Genomic DNA, 21,624 nt, shown 5'->3' with positions numbered 1-21,624 from the left:
CTGAGCACCACAGGGACCGTGGGGTACGGTGGGTCAGGGAAGTGAGATGGGGAGCGCTGAGCAGAGCAGGCACTTTGTAGAGCTGATGCCTCCACAGGTGGATACGAGGACATAATTTTTGACCTTTAAGACCAGCAAAGGATGAAGAGCACTGTGGGAGAAGGAACCCCATCCCTGTAAGACATCCCCAAAAGGAGTCAAGATTCTCAGACCATGGCAAAGCGCTGCCTTGCATCTCGCCCCCCAAAAAACCCCTGGGGAAACTCTGTGTGAGCCTCAGGCTGCGTATCCAGGGGGGTGCACAGGAGGGTCCCTGCCAGGGGACTGGGGTGGGAGGTGGGTGCTGCGCTGCCTTGGCACCTGTGGGGGAGTTTCCAAGCCTCGTGGGTCAGCCCCACGGCCGCCTGCCCACTGCAGATAACGCTCTGCTGCAGATAAAAGCGCAGGCGTGGAGGGGGCGGTGGTGAGGACAGCAGAAGATGGCAGGTGAGAGCCTGGCCCGTGGCACGCTTGCTTCTGCTTTCGTGGAGCACTTGTTTCTGTACCGTGGGTGGGGGCCGGGGGTCCTGGGGCCATGTTTGGAGCATCCAGCTGAGGTCGGAGCTTCCCACTGCTTGTGTGATGGCTCCCCTCACCTTGGACCAGGGACGGCAGAGCCACTGTCCACCCGGCACTGGGCGCAGCGGGAGCATGGCGAGGATGTGGCTGGACCACATTGCTGCTGTCGCTGGGGGCTTCTTCTCCATAGGGAATGGGTTTAGCTTGGGATTTTAGGGTGGTGTCTGGGCTACCTTGGCCGGCAGCTCCACGGTGGGGGCTAAGCAACGCGTAGTAGGCTCAGCTCACAGCTCTGCGCTCATCCTGATCGAGCTGGTCTCTTTGGAGCCACCTTGGGAGGTGAGTGGGTCAACTTTGGGCAAAACCACCCCAAAATGTCCAATGTGTCGAGGACCTTCCATGCTGCCCTGGCTGATCCCTTTTGCCCTCTAGCCCTTCTAACCCCAGGCACCAACTCTCCCTGCACGCTCGGTGTTGCTGCTCGGGCTCCCTGGCCGGCTGCCTGCCTGCAGCGCTGGCAGCGTGTTCGGGCCCCCGTTCCCTTTTGTGTTGCCCCCACACTCCCAAAGCAGCGTGCTCCCACCACCGCCTGCGGTCCCCAGGGCAGGAGGCAGCTCCCACTCCACGTGCCGCTGCAAGGACATCCCAGGCAGCGCGCTCGCTCTTGGGGAGCGTTGCATTGGGAAAGGGACACCTCATGAGCTCCCCGACACGTGCCACCAGCCACGTGGGCACTGACCTTTCCAATACATGGCGAGATCCACAGACTCTTGGTTTTCTTCACTTCTTGCATTTCTTTGCAGGGATGAAGGCAAAAATCTTCCTGGAGTTGCTGGTGATCCTCAGCCTGTTCCAGGCGTCTGTATCTTCCTCCTATGGTATTGTCCTTTCCTCAGGTTTTGCAGATCAGGGGCTTTTCTGAGCAGGAGATAAAGTTCAGTCTAGAAGAGCCTGAATTATTCTATTGTAGGCAGCAAAGTCTTGAAGAGGTGCCAGGAGGAGCATAGTCAGTTTGTATCTACTGTGGCAGCAATCCTGGCTGTTTCACGTTTTTATCAGTTAACGTCCCATCTGATTTCTTAAAAGCACGTTCCAGGAGAGGTCTGTTCTCAGAACCGCTCCATCCCCACGGTCCAACGATCGCCCTCCCCGCACGCCGGGCAAAGCGGCGAGCGCAGCCTCTCGCTGGGGGCTGCAGCACCAGGCAGCGCCCCGACTCCATTCGTGATGGATTTTATGGAGGCTGAAAATGGAACTCTCCTCTTCTCGGGGCAGGGAGGGCTGGTTCCTGCTCTCAAAGCCAGGCATGAACTATTGTCTCTTAAGGGAACTCGCTTCAGCTGCTGCAGCGTTTGGCGAATTGGAGCTACCAGGGGCTGTGGAGTTTGGGGATGGGGCAGCCGCTCGGCTCTCTTCCAGCCCTGAACCGCTGCTCCAAAATGTATAGAGACTGCCGCCTGTTAATTTACAATGTAAAATCCTTATGGAAAGCACATGCCTGACTTTTCGTTTGTCTCAAATGGTGGTCCAGGCAATAATTTTTCTCACCAAGATTGTCCAAGAGATGAACTCTGGGTTGATCAGGGAAGATATTTTAAAGAATCCGGGGAGAACTTGGAGATATTTATCCCCTCTGTGCCAATTTTTGAAGATTTCTTCTTCCCTTTAAGCTGTAGGAAAATGCTGTCACTCAGAGTAGCCCACCAGGGGCTGTCCCCTCCTGTTCTGTGACCCGCCGCCAGCAGAGGATAGGGACGCAGTTCATTTTTGGGAGCTCCCCCGAGTGGGGAGGGGAGCAGTGAGGGTGACAGGAGGCTGCAGGATGGACTGGGGGAAGCAGTGGGGAAATAGGGCTGTGTGTCCTTCTGCCTTGAGGTGCAGGGGGATACAGACGGGCTCTGGCCAGCTGGTGCCGTGGGGAAGGACCCAAACTCACCATAGGTGTATTGGCAATGTGGCTATAGCCAACCTTGGATAAAAAGTGGGGGAGTACAGACAGTGATGAGAAAAAACAGCAGACGAAGGCTCTTAATGCTTGTTACGGCAGCCAGCGGTATCTGCAGGCTCTCTGAAGGCAGCTATGGCTGGAGGCGTAGCAATAAGATGAATCACATTAATTGGGGCTGCAAAATATCTTGAAGAAATAGCAAGTGCTCCCCTGCGAAACGGCAGGAGGGATGATGCCCGCATCTCTCACGGTGGCTATTTGAAGCCTCCGCTGATGGAGGTGATGCCCTTTCCATGCCCGGGAGTGACTCTCTCAGACTCCCCTGAGGAATACACGCACGGACAGCTGTCTCTCTAGAGAGCGAGCAGCAGCAATTACTTCCAGCACTGCTGTGCCGATATCCCGGGGCGCTGGAAGCACAAAGCGAACCCCACAGCGGCACAGGGATGCTCCCGGGTGGGAGACAGCTCTCACCTCCGCTCTTCCCTTTCCCTTACCGAGATCTGCCAGAGGAGCTGTTGGACGCGTCCCTCCTGAGCAGCGTGGACGAGGCCAAGCGGATGGTGGATGCTGCTTACAAGCGCACACGCGACCGGTGAGAGTCGGGGCTGGGCTCGGCCGTGGGCGTAGGCTGCGTGCCCTGCTCGCACTGCAGCACCGACGGCTTTTCCTCTGCGCTCTGGCAGAGCGGACAAGGGCGTGAGGTCCTCTGGGAGCACAATGGGCTGTAATCCAGCATTTTGCTTGCTTCCCCCCCTCCCCGCCCTCTTTTCACACCCTGTCTCCCATCTTTTGGGTCACTAAGAGCTGTAACTCTGCCCTCCACGCATGCCGTCCCTCCCAGCTCAGCACTGCTTGGCTCTGTCCACCCCTCGGGGACACTCCGAGGAGGACTGGAGCCAGGTCAGGTTCCTGCTGATTTCTAGTGGTTCCCTCCCTACCAGGGAGCAAACCGCTGTAGGCTGCAGTGAGGACATTTCATGGGATCCAACAGGAGAACCCAGCTTTTGCCACTGTGGTTTGGGAGCGTACGGCTTCCTACCAGCCCAAACTCATCCTCCTTCAGTAGCCATCCTCTGAAACCCCTTGCTGGCTGAGGCGCCCCTTCATCTGAGAGGAGGCTCCAGCAGCATTAAGACAGGGTGACTTCGAGACGTTTGGGGACCTCTGGACGGAGGCTGGCACCTGCAGATATTGATGAGCTGGATAACAGCTGGGTGAGGTGTGGTTGCCTCAAGGATGTAAAGACCTAAGATTTGTCTTCTGGCAGGTGGAAGTGGGCAATTTAAGAGATTTCCCTCCTGGAACTCACTCTGCTCCTCTGCCGAGACCAGGAGCCGCTGTGGTTTCTTCCAGCTACCGTGCAGGGAGGCAGATAACTCTGCCTTTGTTTGCAATTCAGGCTCGTAACACACCAGGAGAGCTCTCCCGACACCCGGCGTGTAACCTGCAGGAGTCTTGGCTTTGCCCCATTTCAGTTCTGCAGATTTGGTTTTATTCTCCTTTACAGCATAAAGGACCACCTGCAGAACCGTGCCTTGACCCCAACAGAGCTTCTGGGATATTTCAAACAGCCGGTGGCGGGGACTCGGGCTGCCGTCCGGGCTGCAGATTACATGGAAACCACCCTGGCCCTCCTCAAGGAGAAGCTGAGATGGGCTGTGAGAGGGGACTTCAATGTCACAGGTAGAGATCTCCCTTTGCAGGGGGGAAGGCAGAGGAGGATGGTGCGGGGCTTGGTCACAGGGGCTTTGTGGGGATGAAAGGGGGTTACGATGGGCCACGACTCAAATCCCTCCCACGTGACTGCGGTGAGGCAAAGCTGAGTTATTTTTCTGTGCTCTCTTTCCATCTTAAAAAAAAATATTTGAGGGTTCGCCAGTTAATGGAAGTGCTTTGTGCACTTCCCTGGTTCTCTCCGCAATATAGTGGTTAACGTACCAATGGGTCGAAGCTTGCAAGACTTTGCTAGATAATATTCTTTTGCTTGAGCAGGGGATGAGCAAACACAGAGGATGTGACTCACAATAGCTCAACCCCAAGGTAAGCAGTTTTTCTGCCAGACTTCAGCTGGCGATAGTCAAAGTCACTGCCAGACTGTTCTGTGTCGGGAACAGGATGCTCTGAGAAAGGCACAAATAGAGAATGAGATCAGAACAATGTGAAAGGACATTTCAAGGAGCACTGTCCTCCATGAGGTGGCAGTCCTGGTCTCCCGGCAAGACCAGTTTGCTGAGAGCAGAAGACAAATTAGGGGCGGTAAGAGAAACAGCTCAGGGAGGCACTGGGAGGGCTCCTGCCCCGTAAAGATGGACTCATGGGGATCCCCAGCACTACAGCAAAGCACTGGCAGGCCAAGACACATGTCATGGGATGCTCCAGTGTCGCTCCAGCACGGGGTGTGCGGGAAGAGGGGCTGACAACGCTCAGCTCCTGCCTCTGCATCCAGCACCGATGCTCCAGCACTGCTCCAGACACTTGCTGGACCATCCGGCTGCCACCTCTCACCTGCTTGCCCAGGAGGCCACAATGGCTTATTGAACCATGCTGTGACCCAAACTGTTGGTGGCAGCAGTGACTAGGAAACCTCCAAGGGACTTAGGACATGCTGTGCTGGCGGCAACAGCCAGGAAGGTTTTGCTGGTTGAGCTCAGCCGCTTATCTCCCGTGCACAGGGAAATCTGCTCGGTGGAAATGCAAAGCCAACGTCCCCTTGTGCTGCCCAGCCGCCCGGTGGATTCTTCTCCAGGCAGCTCAGAGGGTGGTGATACACGCTGGTGGCTGCTTCACAGGGGGGAAAACTTGTAACACACCACTAAGGTGACTGTAGCTGTTAGCAATTTATGGTGGAGATAAAAAGGGGAGAGAGAGGAAGGAAAAAGGATTGCTAATGCTAGAAAATCATTCTGCTGCTGCACAGGCCTAACATGTAGTTATAAATAAGATTTCACCACAACTTTGTTGGCTTTAATGCTTTCCAAACCAGAAAAAGCAATCATCTGCTGCTCTTGAGAGCATCCTCAGCACAGCTTTGAGCAGGAATACCCTAAATGGCAGCCCCTTGTGCTCTTCTGGACCATACTGTGATAAGAAACCATCTCCAGGGTACAAGAAGGAAAGCTTTTTCCTGATCCTGGGGGCCAGCGCAGACCCAGTGGGGCCGGTATGTTCCTGCATGTTTATTCCCTGTTGTTACCTGGCAGACTTGCTGACACCGGCTCAACTGGGGATGATTTTCAAGGCAAGTGGATGTGACCAGCAGGATAAGAAAATAAATTGTGATGTTTCTCACTTCTACCGAACGATCACTGGCGAGTGCAACAACAGGTGAGGGGTCTGCGTCAACAGGAGGGTGGATGGATGGGTCCTCCATCGGTAGAACTAGACCCACGTCCCCAAGGATGATCCATGCAGGATGCCTTCTTTAGGGTTTCACACCCCACAGTGTTGTTTCCTAAATGTGTGGGGATTTTAATTACAGTCTTGCTTCGAGGGTTCTTGGTGTTGTACCCAAACTAACTCTTTGGCCCGAGTACGAATAGCTCTGCGCTGGGGACTGATCCTGCAGCCCGGGGTCTCTGCCATCAGGCTGCATCTTTCTGCTTTCTCCTGGGCTGTGTCTGGCTCTGCCCCTTTGCAGCGTCTCAAAGTGCTTTCCTGACCCAAACCCACCCTGTGGCATGATCTCGCCGTCTCCGTGTCCTTCGATGTGCCTCAGAAGAAACCCAGGCACACGGGCTGGGAGAGAGCGCCTTGTGCATGTCCCATGGTTGGGCAAATGGAGGGGTATGACAGTAATGTGGGACATAAGAACTGTTTCTCCGTGTATCCGGAGCTTTCCCAGTGTAATGAAAGAGAAGCTGTGCTAGAGTAGGGTGTTTTAAAAGGGACAATATAGGAACATTCCCCATCCCTCCCCTATTTCCAAGAACCTGGTAGGCAGAGCATCTTCTGGGAGCACCTGCAGCACAGGAAGGGGTTCAGGCAGGTCTGCCTGCCCTGGGGATGCTTTAGACTCCAGGTATCTCTACAAGAAGTACCTGCCTCCTTCCGTTTTCAGACAGCAGTGTCCTCATTCAGGAGGGCGATCTGGATAAGGACAGGTCCATCACACCTGAACCAGACCCTGAAGCCCTGGAGGAGGTGGGCTCAGCTGAGCCCTGTGCTCAGTGTCCTTCCATTGCTTGGCTCTAGGCAGCGTTACACCCACGGGGTATGACAGGCAGCCAGAGAACACATCTTATACATGCACTCCAAAATTAAATATATATCAGTCTAATTAGGGCTTCAATGGTCTAATCAAACTATAATAATCACTTAGTCCAATTACAGCATAGTAACACTCCCAATCCAAGTCGCCCCATTTGTATTAAAGATCACTGGTAATACCGCTAAATGAATGGGCATAAGTCTATGCCCCTTTTCTCTGACGTTAAGCTTTCACCTTTGTTTTCCACCAACGGTCTGGGGTTAAGGGCCCTTCTTCAGGCTGGATGACACCAGGAGTCACCAGCAACCTGAGCTCTTGCCCGGGAGAAGCTGAATCTTGGTCTGAATTATGAGTATTGTTGTTATTATTATTAAACCTGTTATTATTATTAAACCTGTTATTATTATTAAACCTTATTGATAGCACCAAATCCACAGGGCTGCAGCAGCTCCCCAACCACTGTACATCACCGTGTGGTCCCATTCCAAGGTTCCTGTCTCTCTCCACATCCAGGAGGTCTTGGCCCTGCCGTGATCCTAATGACAATACTAGTTTGCTGTTCTTCCATTCACTCTGACAGGAGAAACCCATCGCTAGGAGCTTCAAACAGAGCCCTGGTCAGATGGTTGCCAGCAGAATATGAGGATGGCGTGTCGCTCCCCCGCGGGTGGACAGAAGGAAAGCGTTTCTCTGGATTCCGCGTTCCACTGGTATTGTTTTAACAGTCATCTGAAAACGCAGGATCAGGGCTAAGGGATTGCCAGTCCTTGGACAGATGACAGGTGTCAAAGTGCGTGTCCACCGACTGGCGTGGTGGTGATCAGGAGGAGCAAGTTAAATTCACCAATTTCACGTTGATCATATGAGAATCCCCAGGGTGATCTAACAGAAATGTTTTCTAATGCCCATGCTTTCAGGAAAAGCAAAGGATAATCGATCTGATTAGTGCAGAAGCACGTGATAAAGAAAGAATTACAAAATGTGTTCTTTTAAAATTAAGTGCACTTAAGCCAAAGTAATTTGCTCAGCTGTTTTGGTTTGCGGAAGTTGGTCATCTCCTGAAAAGCAATATGGCAGAGGATAAAATGAACAAGTGAATCCCCAGAATAAAAAAATATCCAGCTAGAAATTCTGTGCATGGGTCCGCGGGTGGGGTGATCTGTGGGGTGCTTGTGGCTCTCAGGGCGCCTGGATGGGAGCTGGGACGCTGTGGTGTGGTTTCTGGTTTCTTGGGCTTGGTGCAACAACAGCACTAATGAGGAGCTCTGCGATTTTCTGAGTTGTGTGACTTACATTCATGTTTTCATGGTATTTGCTAACTCTGCTCTACAGCAGGGCTTGAGCAGAGTTTTGACCACTTTTTCTGTAATAATACATGAAAGAAGAACTGGCAGGTGAATTATGGTGGATGGGGAAGGGATGAGAAGAGAAAAGGGCTTTGGGAGAGTGTCCTGCTGGAAGGAGTTCACTGAGATAACTCAGAAATTCCCAAGGACTATTTTTTTCCACACTTTATTTCAAATGGGTCTTTTAAAATGTTTTGCCTCCCTTTCCCAGGCTATTCAGTATGGCTCGCTCTTAGTTTCTTCCCTATGTCCATCAAGGGTTATTCTTGGCCTAGAGGCTCAGAAACCTGGCTAGAGCCAGAAAAATCAGTGCTCAGCAAAGGGGCACTCAGTAATGCCTTCCAACTCAGACAGAGATTTGGTGTTGTTTTTTTTTTCTGTGAAGTATAAGGGATACCTTGTGAATTTTTGCTGGTGACCCTACGAACTGATGCACCCATTCGTACAAGTCATTTCCTAACGTACATGTTCTGCCTTCATCCCCTGCAGGTTCGAAAAGTGTCAAACGAGATTGTCCGCTTCCCCCCTGAGCAGCTCAAGATGGACCAGCAGAGATCACTCATGTTCATGCAGTGGGGCCAGTTTATTGACCACGACCTGGATTTCAGCCCAGACACCCCAGCCAGGGTCACCTTCAGTGGCAAGGAGGACTGTGACACCAGCTGTGTCAAGCAGCCCCCTTGCTTTCCCATCGAGGTACAGCCAGCCTTCTTCTTGCAGGGGAGAGGGTATCTATTTTCCTACCAGGAGATGTTGGTGGCTCTCCTGGTCCTTGGCCATGGAGGGACACCTTTCGAGAGCAGGCCAAAGGGGTCAAACCGTCTCTGTAAGGTGGCGGTGCTGGGTCCCAGGGGCTGTCCCCAGATGCCAGGCACGGTCACAGCCTGTCTTTCCCCTGTTTCCAAACATTTACCTTTCTCCATCAAAGATACGGCTTTGCTTTGGAGGTATGGTGCAAAGGCAACATGGGTGATGCCTGGTTTATAGTAAATGTGGCAGAGGCAGGAGCTGGTGGCTGTCAAGACCCCAGCAAATCCATGATGGTTATAAGCTCAGTAGTGCAAGAGGCAAGGAAGTGACAACTGTGACAGGGACAACAGTGAAGGGATGGAGCATCACTGAATATTTGCCCAACATGCATTTGAGAATGCAGGCAGGGTCACAAGTTCTGGATGACAACTGTCCACAATGTAGATATGGACACTAGACTCCAACATGAGATAGGAACACCTAAGCTTTAAAGATTCAATCCCTTATGTATATATTCAGGGGGAAAAGTGTAGGTATCTATGATCCGTAGGACTTTATGGTAATTAAGGCATCTCCAGGCTTTCATCCATATTTGGGACTTGGACTCCTGAAATAGCATCTCTGCTGTCAATCTGACCCTTCAGGTCTGGGATTTATGACTGATCTCCACCCTCTCTAGCACAGGAACTGTCTTTGACATGGCTCCTCCCTGTCTTTTCTTATGGCTGTAGTATCACAGTGCAGTTTCTGCACCCCTGAACTGGTGAAGAATTATTCCTTTATGTTCCTGCAGATCCCACCCAATGACCCACGAATTAAAAACACGAAAGATTGCCTTCCTTTCTTCCGCTCAGCTCCTGCTTGCACCAGCGGCAGAGCAATTCGAGATCAGATCAATGCGCTCACCTCCTTTCTTGATGGCAGCGTGGTGTACGGCAGTGAAGTGCCTTTGGCCAACAAACTGAGGGATCAGACCAACCAGCTGGGCTTGCTGGCTGTGAACCGGAATTTCACTGATAATGGGAAGGCATATATGCCCTTTGACAGCATGCAGAAGGACCCCTGCCTTAAAACCGGCGGGGGAGCTAAAATCCCTTGCTTTCTTGCAGGTAAGTTGAGTGCTGGCGCCCCTCACCCCGAAATCCAGAGCAAACAATTCCACCAGCTCCAGTTCATTTCTTTAATTGTTTTCCTTATTTAAGTAGAAAATAGAGCGTAGCAAAACATTGTGAAAGACTGAGGCAGGCTGTGCTAGGTAGGAGAAAGGTCTTCACTGTCTCCAAGTCTTCTTTGTGACTATATGCCTGGAGTGAAGGCGTCCCATCTGTGCTCAGCAGTGCTGGTGTAGGGCCCGGAGAGCACATGGGGCTGCCTGGAGGTGCCATGATGGAGCCGAGCAAACCCAGCAACGTCAGACTGGCCTGAAGGCAATGGCTTCTCCGTACTTGTCCTTTGGTGGCTGTCTCTTCCATCAGGATGGGTACAGGTGTGTTGATGCTGGGCTGGGTCACCTCCATGAAACTTTTTGCCTGTGCTGCTGCACATCAGTGCGTCTGCTGCGCTGCGAGAGGAGCTCAGATCCCAGCTGGACTGAGAATGAGGCTAGCCACAGACCAAGGTGACCTTTTAAGACATGTCCCCACCATGGAGAAGGCTGGGCGTGTACTGGCAGAACACCAGCCAGGACATCAGCACAGGCCTTCAGTCCATCAAGACAGCCTCTTGGCTCCATTTATCCTTTGTCACGCTTTTGGTATTCTCTTGACCACTCTTTCAGCCCAAAGTAAGCCCTTTTGTCCTGGGCACAGCCCCCCAAGGCCATGCCTCCCCTCCAGTCAAAACACTGCACAGCCACTGCAACCTTCCCATCTGCTACTGTTTGCTGTCTTCTCCAGTGTCCAGCACACAGAGACAAACTAGCTGACCCCCTGAGCATTCCTCCCTTCTCCCTGGCTTCTGCTAGTGAGGACCTGAATGTTGCCACAAGCCTGTGGGAGCCCGGAGAGGGATGTTTCTGATGCACCTTATGAATTTGTCTGTCTCTCCCTCGTCCTTTTTTTTTGGCCAGCAGCACCTCCTGGCTAACTCCTGCCGGCTCTGGCCACACTGGGCTGCTCATGGCACTGCCAGAGAAAGCTTGAGGGCACAACAGATCTCATCTGCTGCGGAGCTGATTTCTGTTCCCTTGGACCCCTACATATCTGGCCCAAACTCCTCTGAACAACATCCCCATGGTCATTGGACACCATCAGGACCTGGCGGTGGGACCAGTGGGAGAGCTCTGCTTGGTGTCATCCTCCAGCGCCCTCCTTTTAAGCTCTTGGTGTTTTATGTTTCCTGCAGCCTCTCACACCTCTCCATTTGTCCCATCCGTTGTTCTGTGTCTTCAGCTGCTTCCAAAGTTCTGTGCAGGTCTCTCCTTGGTGAGGACCACGCAGGACCCATGGCCAAAGGCTGGTGCCCAGTGAGGAGCAGAATGGGCAGGCATACGGGATGCTTCCCAGGGTGGGCTCCCAGCCCCCAGGACTCTGCAGCTAAGGGCTGCTGGAGCAGTCGCTGTTCCATAGCTGGGCACAGAGCCACCAATGAATTTATAGTGAACAGTTCAGGCTGGCTCAGAAACTCCTTTGAAAATTCAGTGTCTTATTTGTGGCTTTTCCGGTCCCTGAGAGCTGGGGAAATTTTATGCGTGCAGTTGCCTAACAGGGTTCAGTGATTTCCTTGCTGGAGCTCTGTTGGAAGCCCTGGGTGGATGCATTCTGCTCGAGGAAACCTCACAGTGCTTCTTTTGTTTCTTCTTCCGCAGTCTCTTACAGAAAGCCTTTGACAGTAAATGAAAAGGGCTCTGTGCTGAATGCAAGAGCAAATCCCTCTATTTACTATGGGACTAGGGGACTAAATACGACATATTTACTTTTCTATGAGTGCCTTTTTATACTCTCATCACCTGCTTGCTCTTCGGTTTCCTGCCCTAGATATTTGAAGAAGGATTGAATATTTCATAGTGATGCCGTTTGTAATTTATTCCTTCAAGTTGTGACTCATTTTGCTCCTACTTTTACTCACCAGAGAGCTTGATTGTGACTGTCATCTTGCTTTGGCAATAGTTTCAGCTGGTTTGAAGGATGCCTTGGAACTTACAGGACTCCCTTGGCCATCCTGACTTCCCTCTGCACATTTTCATTTCTCTTTTGAGCTGTGAGACTGTCTCTCTGATATGGGAACCTGGAGAACTCCTACTTGTATTTATCTTCTTAAGTTAATGCTCCTATCCCTTATTTGAAAAAAACCCTCACCATCTCTCCGCGATGCTAAGTGCAGCGATGGTGGCATCTTGGCTTTTGCTGCTTCAGCAGAAATTTGGCTTTTCACTGGTGCTCTCCAACCCTTGGAGCTCAGACCCTGGTTTTCTTCTCCTCCCGTGTGTTTCTGACCCATCTTCTTCATGATGCAGATATCGAGACATCTAAACATTTCTCTGTGCATGCTTCCCAACGTGACATTCGCCTCCTTCCAGTAGGAAGCAGCCAAGCACGGGCAGGTCGCTGACAGTACAAGTCCACTCACTTGTCATACTTCTAGGTGATTCTCGAGCAAACGAGATGCTGGAGCTGACGTGCATGCACACACTCTTTGTGCGGGAGCACAACCGCCTGGCTAGAGAGCTGAAGACACTAAATCCCCACTGGAATGGAGAGCAGCTCTACCAGGAGGCACGGAAGATCCTGGGAGCCATGATCCAGGTACCAGTGACCGTGTCGTGTGTCCCTGCTCTGCTGCCTTGTCTTGCAGTCTCACAGAATTAGCACGATGGGTTTTATTAGTGTGAGGTGTCCAAAGGGTGCAATATTTTGGGGTGCAAATGACCAAATTATTTTCACCAACCCCTTTAGCCCAAAACAAAGTCACCCAGGAATACCTGAAATAACAAACAGGGGGGTCTCCCTGAATCTTGGATGGCCCCTACTGTTAAATTTCCAAATTGCTTGATGGGTTTTTAGCTGCACAGTTTTGTTTGAGAAGCAAAAAGTCACAGGAAAAGTTTTTCTAACCAGTGTTTGGCACGGGATAAAAATGGTATTGGAGATTTGGATTAAAATTCCTCTAGCTTGTGAGCCTCCTCCTCTCAAGAAGCCCCATGTGCTGGTGGGTGCAACCAGCCATGGCATTCCTCTGTCTTTACCACTATGGGGCAAAGATCCCCTGGGGACTGTGCTGCACCACAGACTTCAGCCTGGATGAGATCCTAAGGTCACAGAAATATTTCTGTACTTGGAAGGGACCTCTCAAGGTCCAGACTCTGGTTTGGAGCAGGACCAGCTTCAAAGCCAGACGAGGTTTCACAGCCAACAGAAAAGGCCAACAACTCCTATGAGAGAAGACATGGAGTTTCCAAAGGCAGTGCTTATCATACCTAACTGGAAACCTGTCTTCTGAGTTGGCTCAACAAACAAACAAACAAACAAAAACCAGGAACATCAAAACGTTTTAAGTTTTTCAATCTGTCATTTTAAATATTATAGTCTTGTTGAATAAACATGTTGGGTAAGCCAATGTGGAGACACTCAAACAATTGTACTAAAAGCGTTGTCTCCATCACCCCATTTAGATCAATGGTTTCATCTTCTTGCAGTTTTTAGACAATGAAGACATGTTCCCCTACTGACAAAGAATTTGATTTTTAAAATTAAATTGTGCAGCCTCCTCAACATCCCAAAGAGACATGAGACCAGGGTTGGAAACCTGTACTATGGGAGGACTAACACAGCTGTTCGTGGGTGGTGATATCATCTGTGCCAACACTGTTGACTTTTTCTTTGTCATCTGAAGCACGCAGGGCGGGAGGGAGGAGGAAATGCAGTTCTACCTGGCTGATGGGAATAGCTTCTACCTACAGGACACGGAGGGAATGTTTGGAAGGATTTGGCAGGCTTTCACCTTGCTGTGACCTGCCAAGCTGTTGAGGCAGGAAGGAGCATGTCTGGGGACACCCCAGTGCCAAGTCCTGAGCACCAACAGGCAGAGGATCCTGGTGCACAGGTGGAAGGTGTGCGTAGGTCAGGTACAAGCAGTGTCTGTGCTTCCTGATGTTCCTGGAACAGATATGTCCACTTTGCATTTTCATGCAAATCACTGCACGTTCATGCAAATCTCATCACTGCTAGACAGTGCAGAGATCCCACCACGCATGGCTGGAGAAACCAGGAGCCCAGGCTGTGGCCTGCAGTGCCTGTGTCTGTGCCCAGAGCAGCACTGCCTGTGCAGTGGCCAGGTGCAGAAGATGCTTTGAACCAAGGCCATGGAGCTGAAGAAACAAAAATGTCATTTAACAGTGCCAGAAATGATCCTCACTGGGCTGCCAGAGCAGCTGGGTGAAGGTCTGATGAGGTGAAAGAAAGGTTGGCCCTGGGGAGTCTCTCTGCTCGGCAGCTGTGCTAGCAAAATCTCCTACATAATTCCCATCGAAGAAGTTCAGTGTGACAGCTCGTGTAGTCTGAGACACGAACAATGACTTTGCTTCAAAGGAAATTGATGGCCAAGAAATTAAGGATTCGTACTTCCCTTGTTTCCCCTTAGATTATAACCTACAGGGACTACCTGCCTCTTCTGTTGGGAACCAGTTTCCAGAGACTGATTCCTCGATACCGGGGTTACAATGAGTCTGCGGATCCTCGGATATCCAATGTCTTCACCCTGGCTTTTCGTTTTGCTCATGCTTCGGTTCCCCCAACTGTTGACCGCTTAAATGAAAATTATAAGCCCATAGGTCCCAAAATGCTACTCAGAAACACCTTCTTCGCTGTCTGGAGGATCATTAATGAAGGTAAACCTTTCTTGCACCTCTGCAGTGTACACTTATTTCATTCAGCCTTTTGTGCCCTCTCTGGATGAGCTTCTGCTTCAAGCCAAACTTAAAAGCAGTTTGCATTAAATGTATTAAATGATCTTTACCACCAGCCAGAGTTTTCCCCAATGTAGCTGTTCTCTGCAGTCTGGTGCGGCCCATCTTATTATGAAGCGCGCAGTCTGATTGCTTAATTGCTGTAGACTCTAAGAACGTTATCCAAAGTATTTTCTTTTTAATTCTTTGAGTGCGGGAAAATTAATTCTCATGTAGTAGAAGCTTATAATTAAACATGAGCTGCCTTCAGCTCTCCGGAGCCTCTTACACACCCTTGCCACCCTGCCCTGCTCACCGGTCCCTGTGTAACCATTGCAGGTGGTATTGACCCCTTTCTCCGGAGCCTGATGGCTAATCAGGCCAAGCTGATGACACAGCAGCAAATGGTCGTGGATGAGCTCCGGGATCGGATGTTTGAGCAGGTTGAAAGGATCGGGTTTGATTTACCCGCGCTGAACATGCAGCGTAGCAGAGATCATGGCCTCCCAGGTAAGTTGGCTGTGTCAGCAGCGCTTCCAAAGGTAAACAAGTCGAAACGAGGTGCTCTTGTGATTGAACATCGAGAAACATCTCCAGCCCACGCTTGGCTGAAATTAGTCTTTCCCAAACCTTTTCATAATTGCTGTACGATCATAGGTAAGCGGATAGGAGGTTGAGTGACAAAGTCAGAGCCTGGCTGGAGCAGGAGGAGACACGTGGAGACACACGGCCAGAGGAGCACGGGGCATTGCACAGACCAGAGTCAAGGGTTCAGTAACCGGCTCATTTGTATTGCTGTTCAAATGGCAAAATTGGGAAAGTAGCTCAGCAACAAGTTTGCAGGAGTGGCATTAGGGCCAAAAATCCCCTGTGGCTTCTCTCCAAGTGTCTGCAGTGGTCCAGCCCAGCCACACGCGACTGGACGAGCAGATCGCAATATATGAGAAAAATCTCCTTGTAATCTCTCTATAAAGACTGTGTCCCAGAAAAAAAAAAGCACGTCAGAACCACTCTCAGGGCTCTGCCAGATACAAAACCAGTGTAATGGCGTTGCAGGATGGTCTTGAGAAATAGATTGTTGATAGGACTTTACACCCGGCTCATGGGTGGGTCGTTGCCTAACAGTGTTATTAGGCTGATGTAAGCGCCTGGAGCTGCCGTGTCAGTAACGTCCCGGGAGATGCAACAGGGCTCACTTTGAAACTGTGATGAAAAATGTTCTGGATTCACAGGTTTTCAGACAGAGGCTTAGCAATGCATCCAGGTGCATGGTCGGGTCACAGGATTGCTCTGCCTTTGCTGCAACAGAAGGTTGTGATTTTTTTCCACGTTTTGTTTCGGAGCACTGTTGTGCAGAACCTGATCTGAATCACAAATCCTGAATCTATAGCTTTGACTGCTGATCTGCGGCGGTGGAACTGACGTGTATTTCTAGTGCGAATTTGTGTTTAGCTCCTAGCCTTTGGGTCTCAGCCCACCCCCGAGTGCCACTGTACTCCTTGATGTCAGGCAGCCTATAGTGCCCTGTCCACCAAGATGCAGAATTATGCACCCGTTGTGGTCCAGTGGTCTGTTTGCAGTACAGAAAAATTAGTTCAGCTGGCAAACTCCAGTGGTCCTCTCCTACCTGAAGTAACCCGGGCTACGTAGAGTTCTCTTTGCAGTGTGAGACGGCTTGTCCCTGTGGGACAGGGACACAAGCGAGACCAGCTGTGGGGAAGTATTTGGCCACTATCCTGTTGTACAGAATAAAGTAGCATCAACTTCTTCTCCAAATTCACTTTCAATGTAGGCAAGATCAATGAGTTTTGGGAGGACCCGTCTCCTGTGCGTCTATCCGAAGGTATCTGAGACTGTGTGCTCCCTGAGCTCCCTTAGGGTTCCTGGGTCACAGTGAAGATGGGGCAGCCATTAGGCATGTGCAAACCCTTCACCTGAGCGAGTCACAACACGTGGAGGTGCAAGTGCCTGAACATAGGTCTCCTTTGCTGTTTGTCATGCCCCGAGGTCACTCCTCTGTCTCTCTGCTGCAGCTTCAGCAGGGCTTGGGTCTCCCCTAGTTCCTTAGTCACATCACCAGGAGGTTGTTTCAGACACACCATGGCTTTGGAGCCCTGTGCACAGGCACCTGCATTGCTGCTGAGCGGAACAGCAAAACGGCACTGGGAGGTGATAGAGCAACTCCCGCTAGCAGAGATCACTTGCAAAGACATGGTCCTTCCACAAACAGCACTGAAATGCCCGGCAGAGCCAGGATGAACTGGCTCTGGAGGAGTGGAAAGTCAATGGCATTAACAGAAGTATAGAAAAATTTAGAAAAGTGTTTTAAAGATATTGGGAACCTACCTGTGCCCTAGCTCTGGGAAAAGAGAGGAAAAAACTTTTCCAGGAGGGGAAAACACATTACTGACCTCTGTCTGCTCTGATACCCAACTCCTTCCAGGTTATAACTCCTGGAGACAATTCTGTGGGCTCTCACAACCTTCCGAATTGGAGTCACTTGCTCAAGTGTTGAGGAATCGTGTTCTGGCAGAGAAGTTCATACAGCTGTATGGGACGCCAAAGAATATTGATATTTGGATTGGGGCACTTGCAGAGCCCTTTGTGAATGGAGGCAGAGTTGGACCTCTCATGGCTTGTCTCATTGGCACCCAGTTCAGGAATGTTCGTGATGGAGACAGGTGAGAGAGCAGCTGGGTGTACAAACTCCAAAGAACAGGAGGAGACTGGAGTTTATGCGGATTTCCTCATGTAGATTTGGGAACTGTTTCAACTGGTTTGGAGTCTTTTTTTCATTACTCTTCCAATTGTTCTTTTCCGTTTCTGGTGATGTTCTTATTCCCTGTGTAGATCTATCATGGTTGAGATCCTAGGCTCAGCTACCTTCCCAGCCAAGTATTTTCACCCTCAGCTTGTTCCCTACTTGTCCAAATGGGATTGCCCTTCTCCTCCCTCAGATAAGTGGTTTCAAGGAGGTCCATGTTACTGTCTGTCCAAGCAGCAGCTCACTCCAGCAAAAGGAAATACATAAATACCTTAACAAGAAAAACAGGTACAGCTCTAAAGGTAGGACAACCAGGATGGTTTGACTTCACCAATTAGAACAAAAGCTGTCAGGTTTAATCAGCCTAAATGGCTTGCACTGACAGTAGATGCTCAGCATCTCTTGATGCGGTGGTTCATGCTCTGGGTAGTTTCGGAAATTTGCCTGCAGACCAAGGGATGTTGCTGAAAGACTAACAGACTTTCAGGCTTTGCAGAGAGTAAAAGAAGTTAATTGTTCTCTCTTGGTTAAGCCCCATCTCAGCCTAAGCTGCTTCCCCGGCACTGGCAGCATCCCTGGCCCTTCTCTGTGGGACTGCTCCTTCCGGGCTGCTGTGCCCTGCAAAAGTCAAACATCTGTCCACCTTCCCATCTCCTGAGTTCGCAATACACAGCTTTGCACCACTGCAGTGGCTTATGCTCTTGTCAAGGGTCTTAGAGATGATATTTTACTAGTTCTCCTTTCCATCCCAGTTGTGAGCTGGAACCCTGCGGTCTGACACGTGGCTGTGTTCGGGCTTCACTGGCACCAGGAGATGGGTGGGTTGGGGTTTGCTTGCCAGCCAAAATCATTTGAGCAGTGCTGTGCTTTCAGTGTACCTGAAGTTGTCCTCTTCTTTGAATTTGCTCAGGGGCGTCAGGTGCAGAAGTGAATTATGTGCCCCGTTTTAAGCTGCACTTCTGAAGCAAGGTCCTGCACTAGCTAGCAACACCACCTGAAAATGGGATCATGACCAGTGTTTCTGGGAAACTTTTCTGCCTAGAAAGACTTACTATGAGCTTATGAGCTCAAAACCCAGTATGGGGAGCTTAAAATCTACTGCAAACAGTCCACTGCACATCTAGAAATCCTATCCTTATGGCAGGAGACAAAACGCCTTTTTTTTTTTTTTTAAGACATTAATTATATGGCTGGTTCCAGCATGGCAATCGTGTGGATGTAACCACAGTCGGCACTCAGTATGTGCTGACTTTTGTATTCGAAAGAAGGTGCTTGTGCCCCATTTGAGGGAACACAGGGAAAGGCTTTAATTCAATTGTATCTTGATTATATATCCATGGCAGAAAAGCAATTTAAATTATCCAGCTGGTGAGTCAGGACTTTTAAATAACAGAATATTTAAATAACAGAAATTTAAATTTGTTCTTGGCAAAAGAAATGTGTTACTGGTGTTAATGGGAAATAATGTTGCAGGAGCCTTGACCGTGAAGAAGCCAGAAGTAAAAAAACCTGTTGTGTCATCTTTTTTCTCCTGCAGGTTTTGGTGGGAGAACAATGGGGTTTTCACTTCTCAGCAGCGTTGCGCACTGGCCAAAATCTCCTTGTCACGAATAATATGTGACAACACCCGCATCATTAAAGTACCAAGGCATATCTTCAAGGCCAACAGATACCCTTCTGACTTTGTGAGCTGCAACCAGATCCCAAAGCTGGACCTCAGAGCCTGGAAGTCGAAGGGGACCGAGGAGGTTCCAGAGCGAGGTATAAGCTTCAAACAGCAGACAGTGCCTGCCTGCAAACACGTGGGGTAGCCAGACCCCGAGGCTCTAAAACAGAGCTGCCTCACACAGGTCTGAACATATGCGTCGGGTACATATCTAGCACACGTTTCCATACTCCATTTCATCAGGTCCACTGTGAGTAGCTCCTCCAAGCACGCAGATGTTCCAGCATCGGCATAGCGAGACCAAGCTAAGGGCATCACTCTGGGAGTTTTCTGATGAATGGACTTTTCAGTTTGGCTCTTCGCTGTCGATGCTGGTGCTTTTCTGCATGGGAAGTGATGCTCGGACCGGGCAGGCTAGTCTTTCTGTCTAGATGGCTGGTCTGTCTTTTGGGCAGCTCTGAGCAGGCTGTAAGCACATCCTGGTCAGGCCAAAAGCAGCTCTGTGCTTGAATAGAGATTCCCACTTTATGGAAGAGATCGTGGAGTTTGACTTCTGCTAGAAAAGTTTTTGCATATATTTACAGTATTTCCCTCAGCTGCCTTCAGGATTTGTAAAGTTCTTGAGGTTTAATGCTTTTCTTCAGAAGTGCTCTCTGAAATCTCTGGGAAGTAGATGTAGGCAAGAGTGGCTCTCCCCTGGGAAAGGTGGGCTGCTTCAGTGCCTTAAACCATGCCTTTTCCTAACAAAACACTGCCTTTCCTTTGCTCTGACGGTCAGGCCCTACTGTGGTCTTATGGCGATGTCCAGGCTGTGAGAAGGAAAAAATCTCTGCAATCTAACAACAGTCATTAGCAGCTCTGACAACTGCGTCTGCTGTCAGCTCCCACTTTCCACGAGGATGGTTCGTTATATTCTCCGTGGGGCTATGGGGTTATCAGCTTGACAGTGTGGCTGGGTACAACCATAAATGCCATCTTCATGGTGCCAGAAAAAGTGAGACCTGTAGGATATAGTAGTCAAGGAGGGATCCCCACAGGTCTTTAGAGCAATAAAGACTAATACCAGAGTTATTGGTCCCTCTTTTCCGGCTTAATCTGTGCAAATAAATCACACAAGTTAACAGGGAACTATGGCATATCCTTTACTCTTTTGTTAACACTTTGCTTTTTATGCCCTGTAGAAGAAGCATCTGGTGACTTCTAATGCTGAATATTGAGGATTCCCCAGAAGTCTGGACTTGGGAAGCTACGGAGATGGATCTATTTTTTTTTTTTTTTACTGTATGTATGCTTTTATTGCCTGAAATGTTTGGGCATGATTGCTGTCGTTTGCTCAGTTTAGTTTGCATGAAGCTTTTTCAGTGAGATGGAGTCCAGCGATAAAAGACCTTCATGAAAAGATGTCCCAAACCCATGCAAATCACTCAACATCACAAAACAAAGCAAAATGAGTTATCCAGAGACTGACTCCCAATCAAATCAACTGCTGGCTTAGGCAATTTCACTTACACTGGGTTTCAGTAAGGTTTACTGTCAAAACCATGGTTTGGACCCTCCTTTCAAAGTTTCCAACCTGCATAGAAAGAGACTGGGCCATTGGAATGACTGCTTGTTCTTGCTCTCCACTTTTTGTTGTTGTTGTTGTTTAAAAGAAGGACGTATACTTTAGTTTCCAGAGAAAATCTACTAATTTCATAGTACCCGTGAGTGAAGCACCAATAGCTGTAATGCACCCCAAATAGACTTGTTTAAAATGTCCTGTTTCAGGTTTTGCTTGAACATGGAGTGAAGAAATTGTTCACGTGGAAGAAAGATGTTCTTTCATCATTTTTTGCCCTTAGTCCAGAATGCCTAAAGCATCACATAGTGTGATGGAAAACTGTGACAAGTTACTCCTGCAGCCTGGCATGAGCCGAGTGACTTATCCCTGGGCTGTGGAGGTGGTGGGATGTGTCCTGCAAAGATAAGAACAGTCATAAAGCACAAGAAAGTTAAAGCTAATGTAGTCTTACTTCAACCTTGTTCCCTTAATATCTTTTCTTGAAAGGGAGCAAAATGGCTTTCTCCTTCCTCTGTAGTTTGTTGTGTTACTGCTATCAATCAATAAATTGCAATTTTGAGCTGAGGCCAGAATGTTCCTTGCACTTTGTGAAAGGTGCAGTAACCACAGGTGAGTGGAGGATGGTGGTAGGTTTTGTATGGGGATGTTGGACACAGAATATTCAAGAACCTGTGTATTTTTAACGAAAGAAGATATTTCTTGCTGAAGTCTCTGACCCATACTCCCGTGTTGTGTGGCACTATGAAATATTCCCCCAAGAAAGGGGCTGGTGCAGGATTTAGTTCCAACAAATATTTGACAATAATCTCCTTCTCATTGCCCCCGAAATGCAAAGAGTCCCTGTGAGATCCTCAGAGAAAAAAAACAGGCATAGATATTGACTTCTGCCAGCACTTGCCCAGGGTGGAGGGGCGATGCTGGGGCTATGTAACACCCCAGG

General features: G+C 49.8%; 1 protein-coding gene across 1 annotated transcript; it reads left to right on the top strand.

The window, feature by feature from the left end:
- Positions 1 to 458: 458 nt before the first annotated feature.
- Positions 459 to 21,248, top strand: MPO (myeloperoxidase). The gene is made up of 14 exons (XM_082493229.1): positions 459 to 486; positions 1,362 to 1,436; positions 3,008 to 3,101; positions 4,017 to 4,192; positions 5,710 to 5,833; positions 7,297 to 7,426; positions 8,552 to 8,758; positions 9,606 to 9,921; positions 12,395 to 12,555; positions 14,390 to 14,636; positions 15,033 to 15,203; positions 17,137 to 17,374; positions 18,995 to 19,218; positions 20,305 to 21,248. The coding sequence occupies exons 1-14, from the start codon at positions 480 to 482 to the stop codon at positions 20,325 to 20,327; spliced, it is 2,193 nt and encodes a 730-aa protein (XP_082349355.1). The 5' UTR covers positions 459 to 479; the 3' UTR covers positions 20,328 to 21,248.
- The last annotated feature ends 376 nt before the right edge of the window (positions 21,249 to 21,624 follow it).

This window comes from Vanellus vanellus, assembly GCF_965231255.1.
Source record: "Vanellus vanellus genome assembly, chromosome: 19".
Taxonomy (NCBI): domain Eukaryota; kingdom Metazoa; phylum Chordata; class Aves; order Charadriiformes; family Charadriidae; genus Vanellus; species Vanellus vanellus.
The sequence above is the reverse complement of the archived record's forward strand: the minus strand, read 5'-3'. Positions and strand labels throughout refer to the sequence as shown.

What these genes read in the sequence shown, in the direction of transcription:
- MPO (XM_082493229.1), top strand. An exon ending in TCCTGGGAGCCATGATCCAG is followed by an intron (nt 12,556 to 14,389) that starts GTACCAGTGACC and finishes GTTTCCCCTTAG; the next exon opens with ATTATAACCTACAGGGACTA. An exon ending in CGAGGAGGTTCCAGAGCGAG is followed by an intron (nt 19,219 to 20,304) that starts GTATAAGCTTCA and finishes TATGCCCTGTAG; the next exon opens with AAGAAGCATCTGGTGACTTC.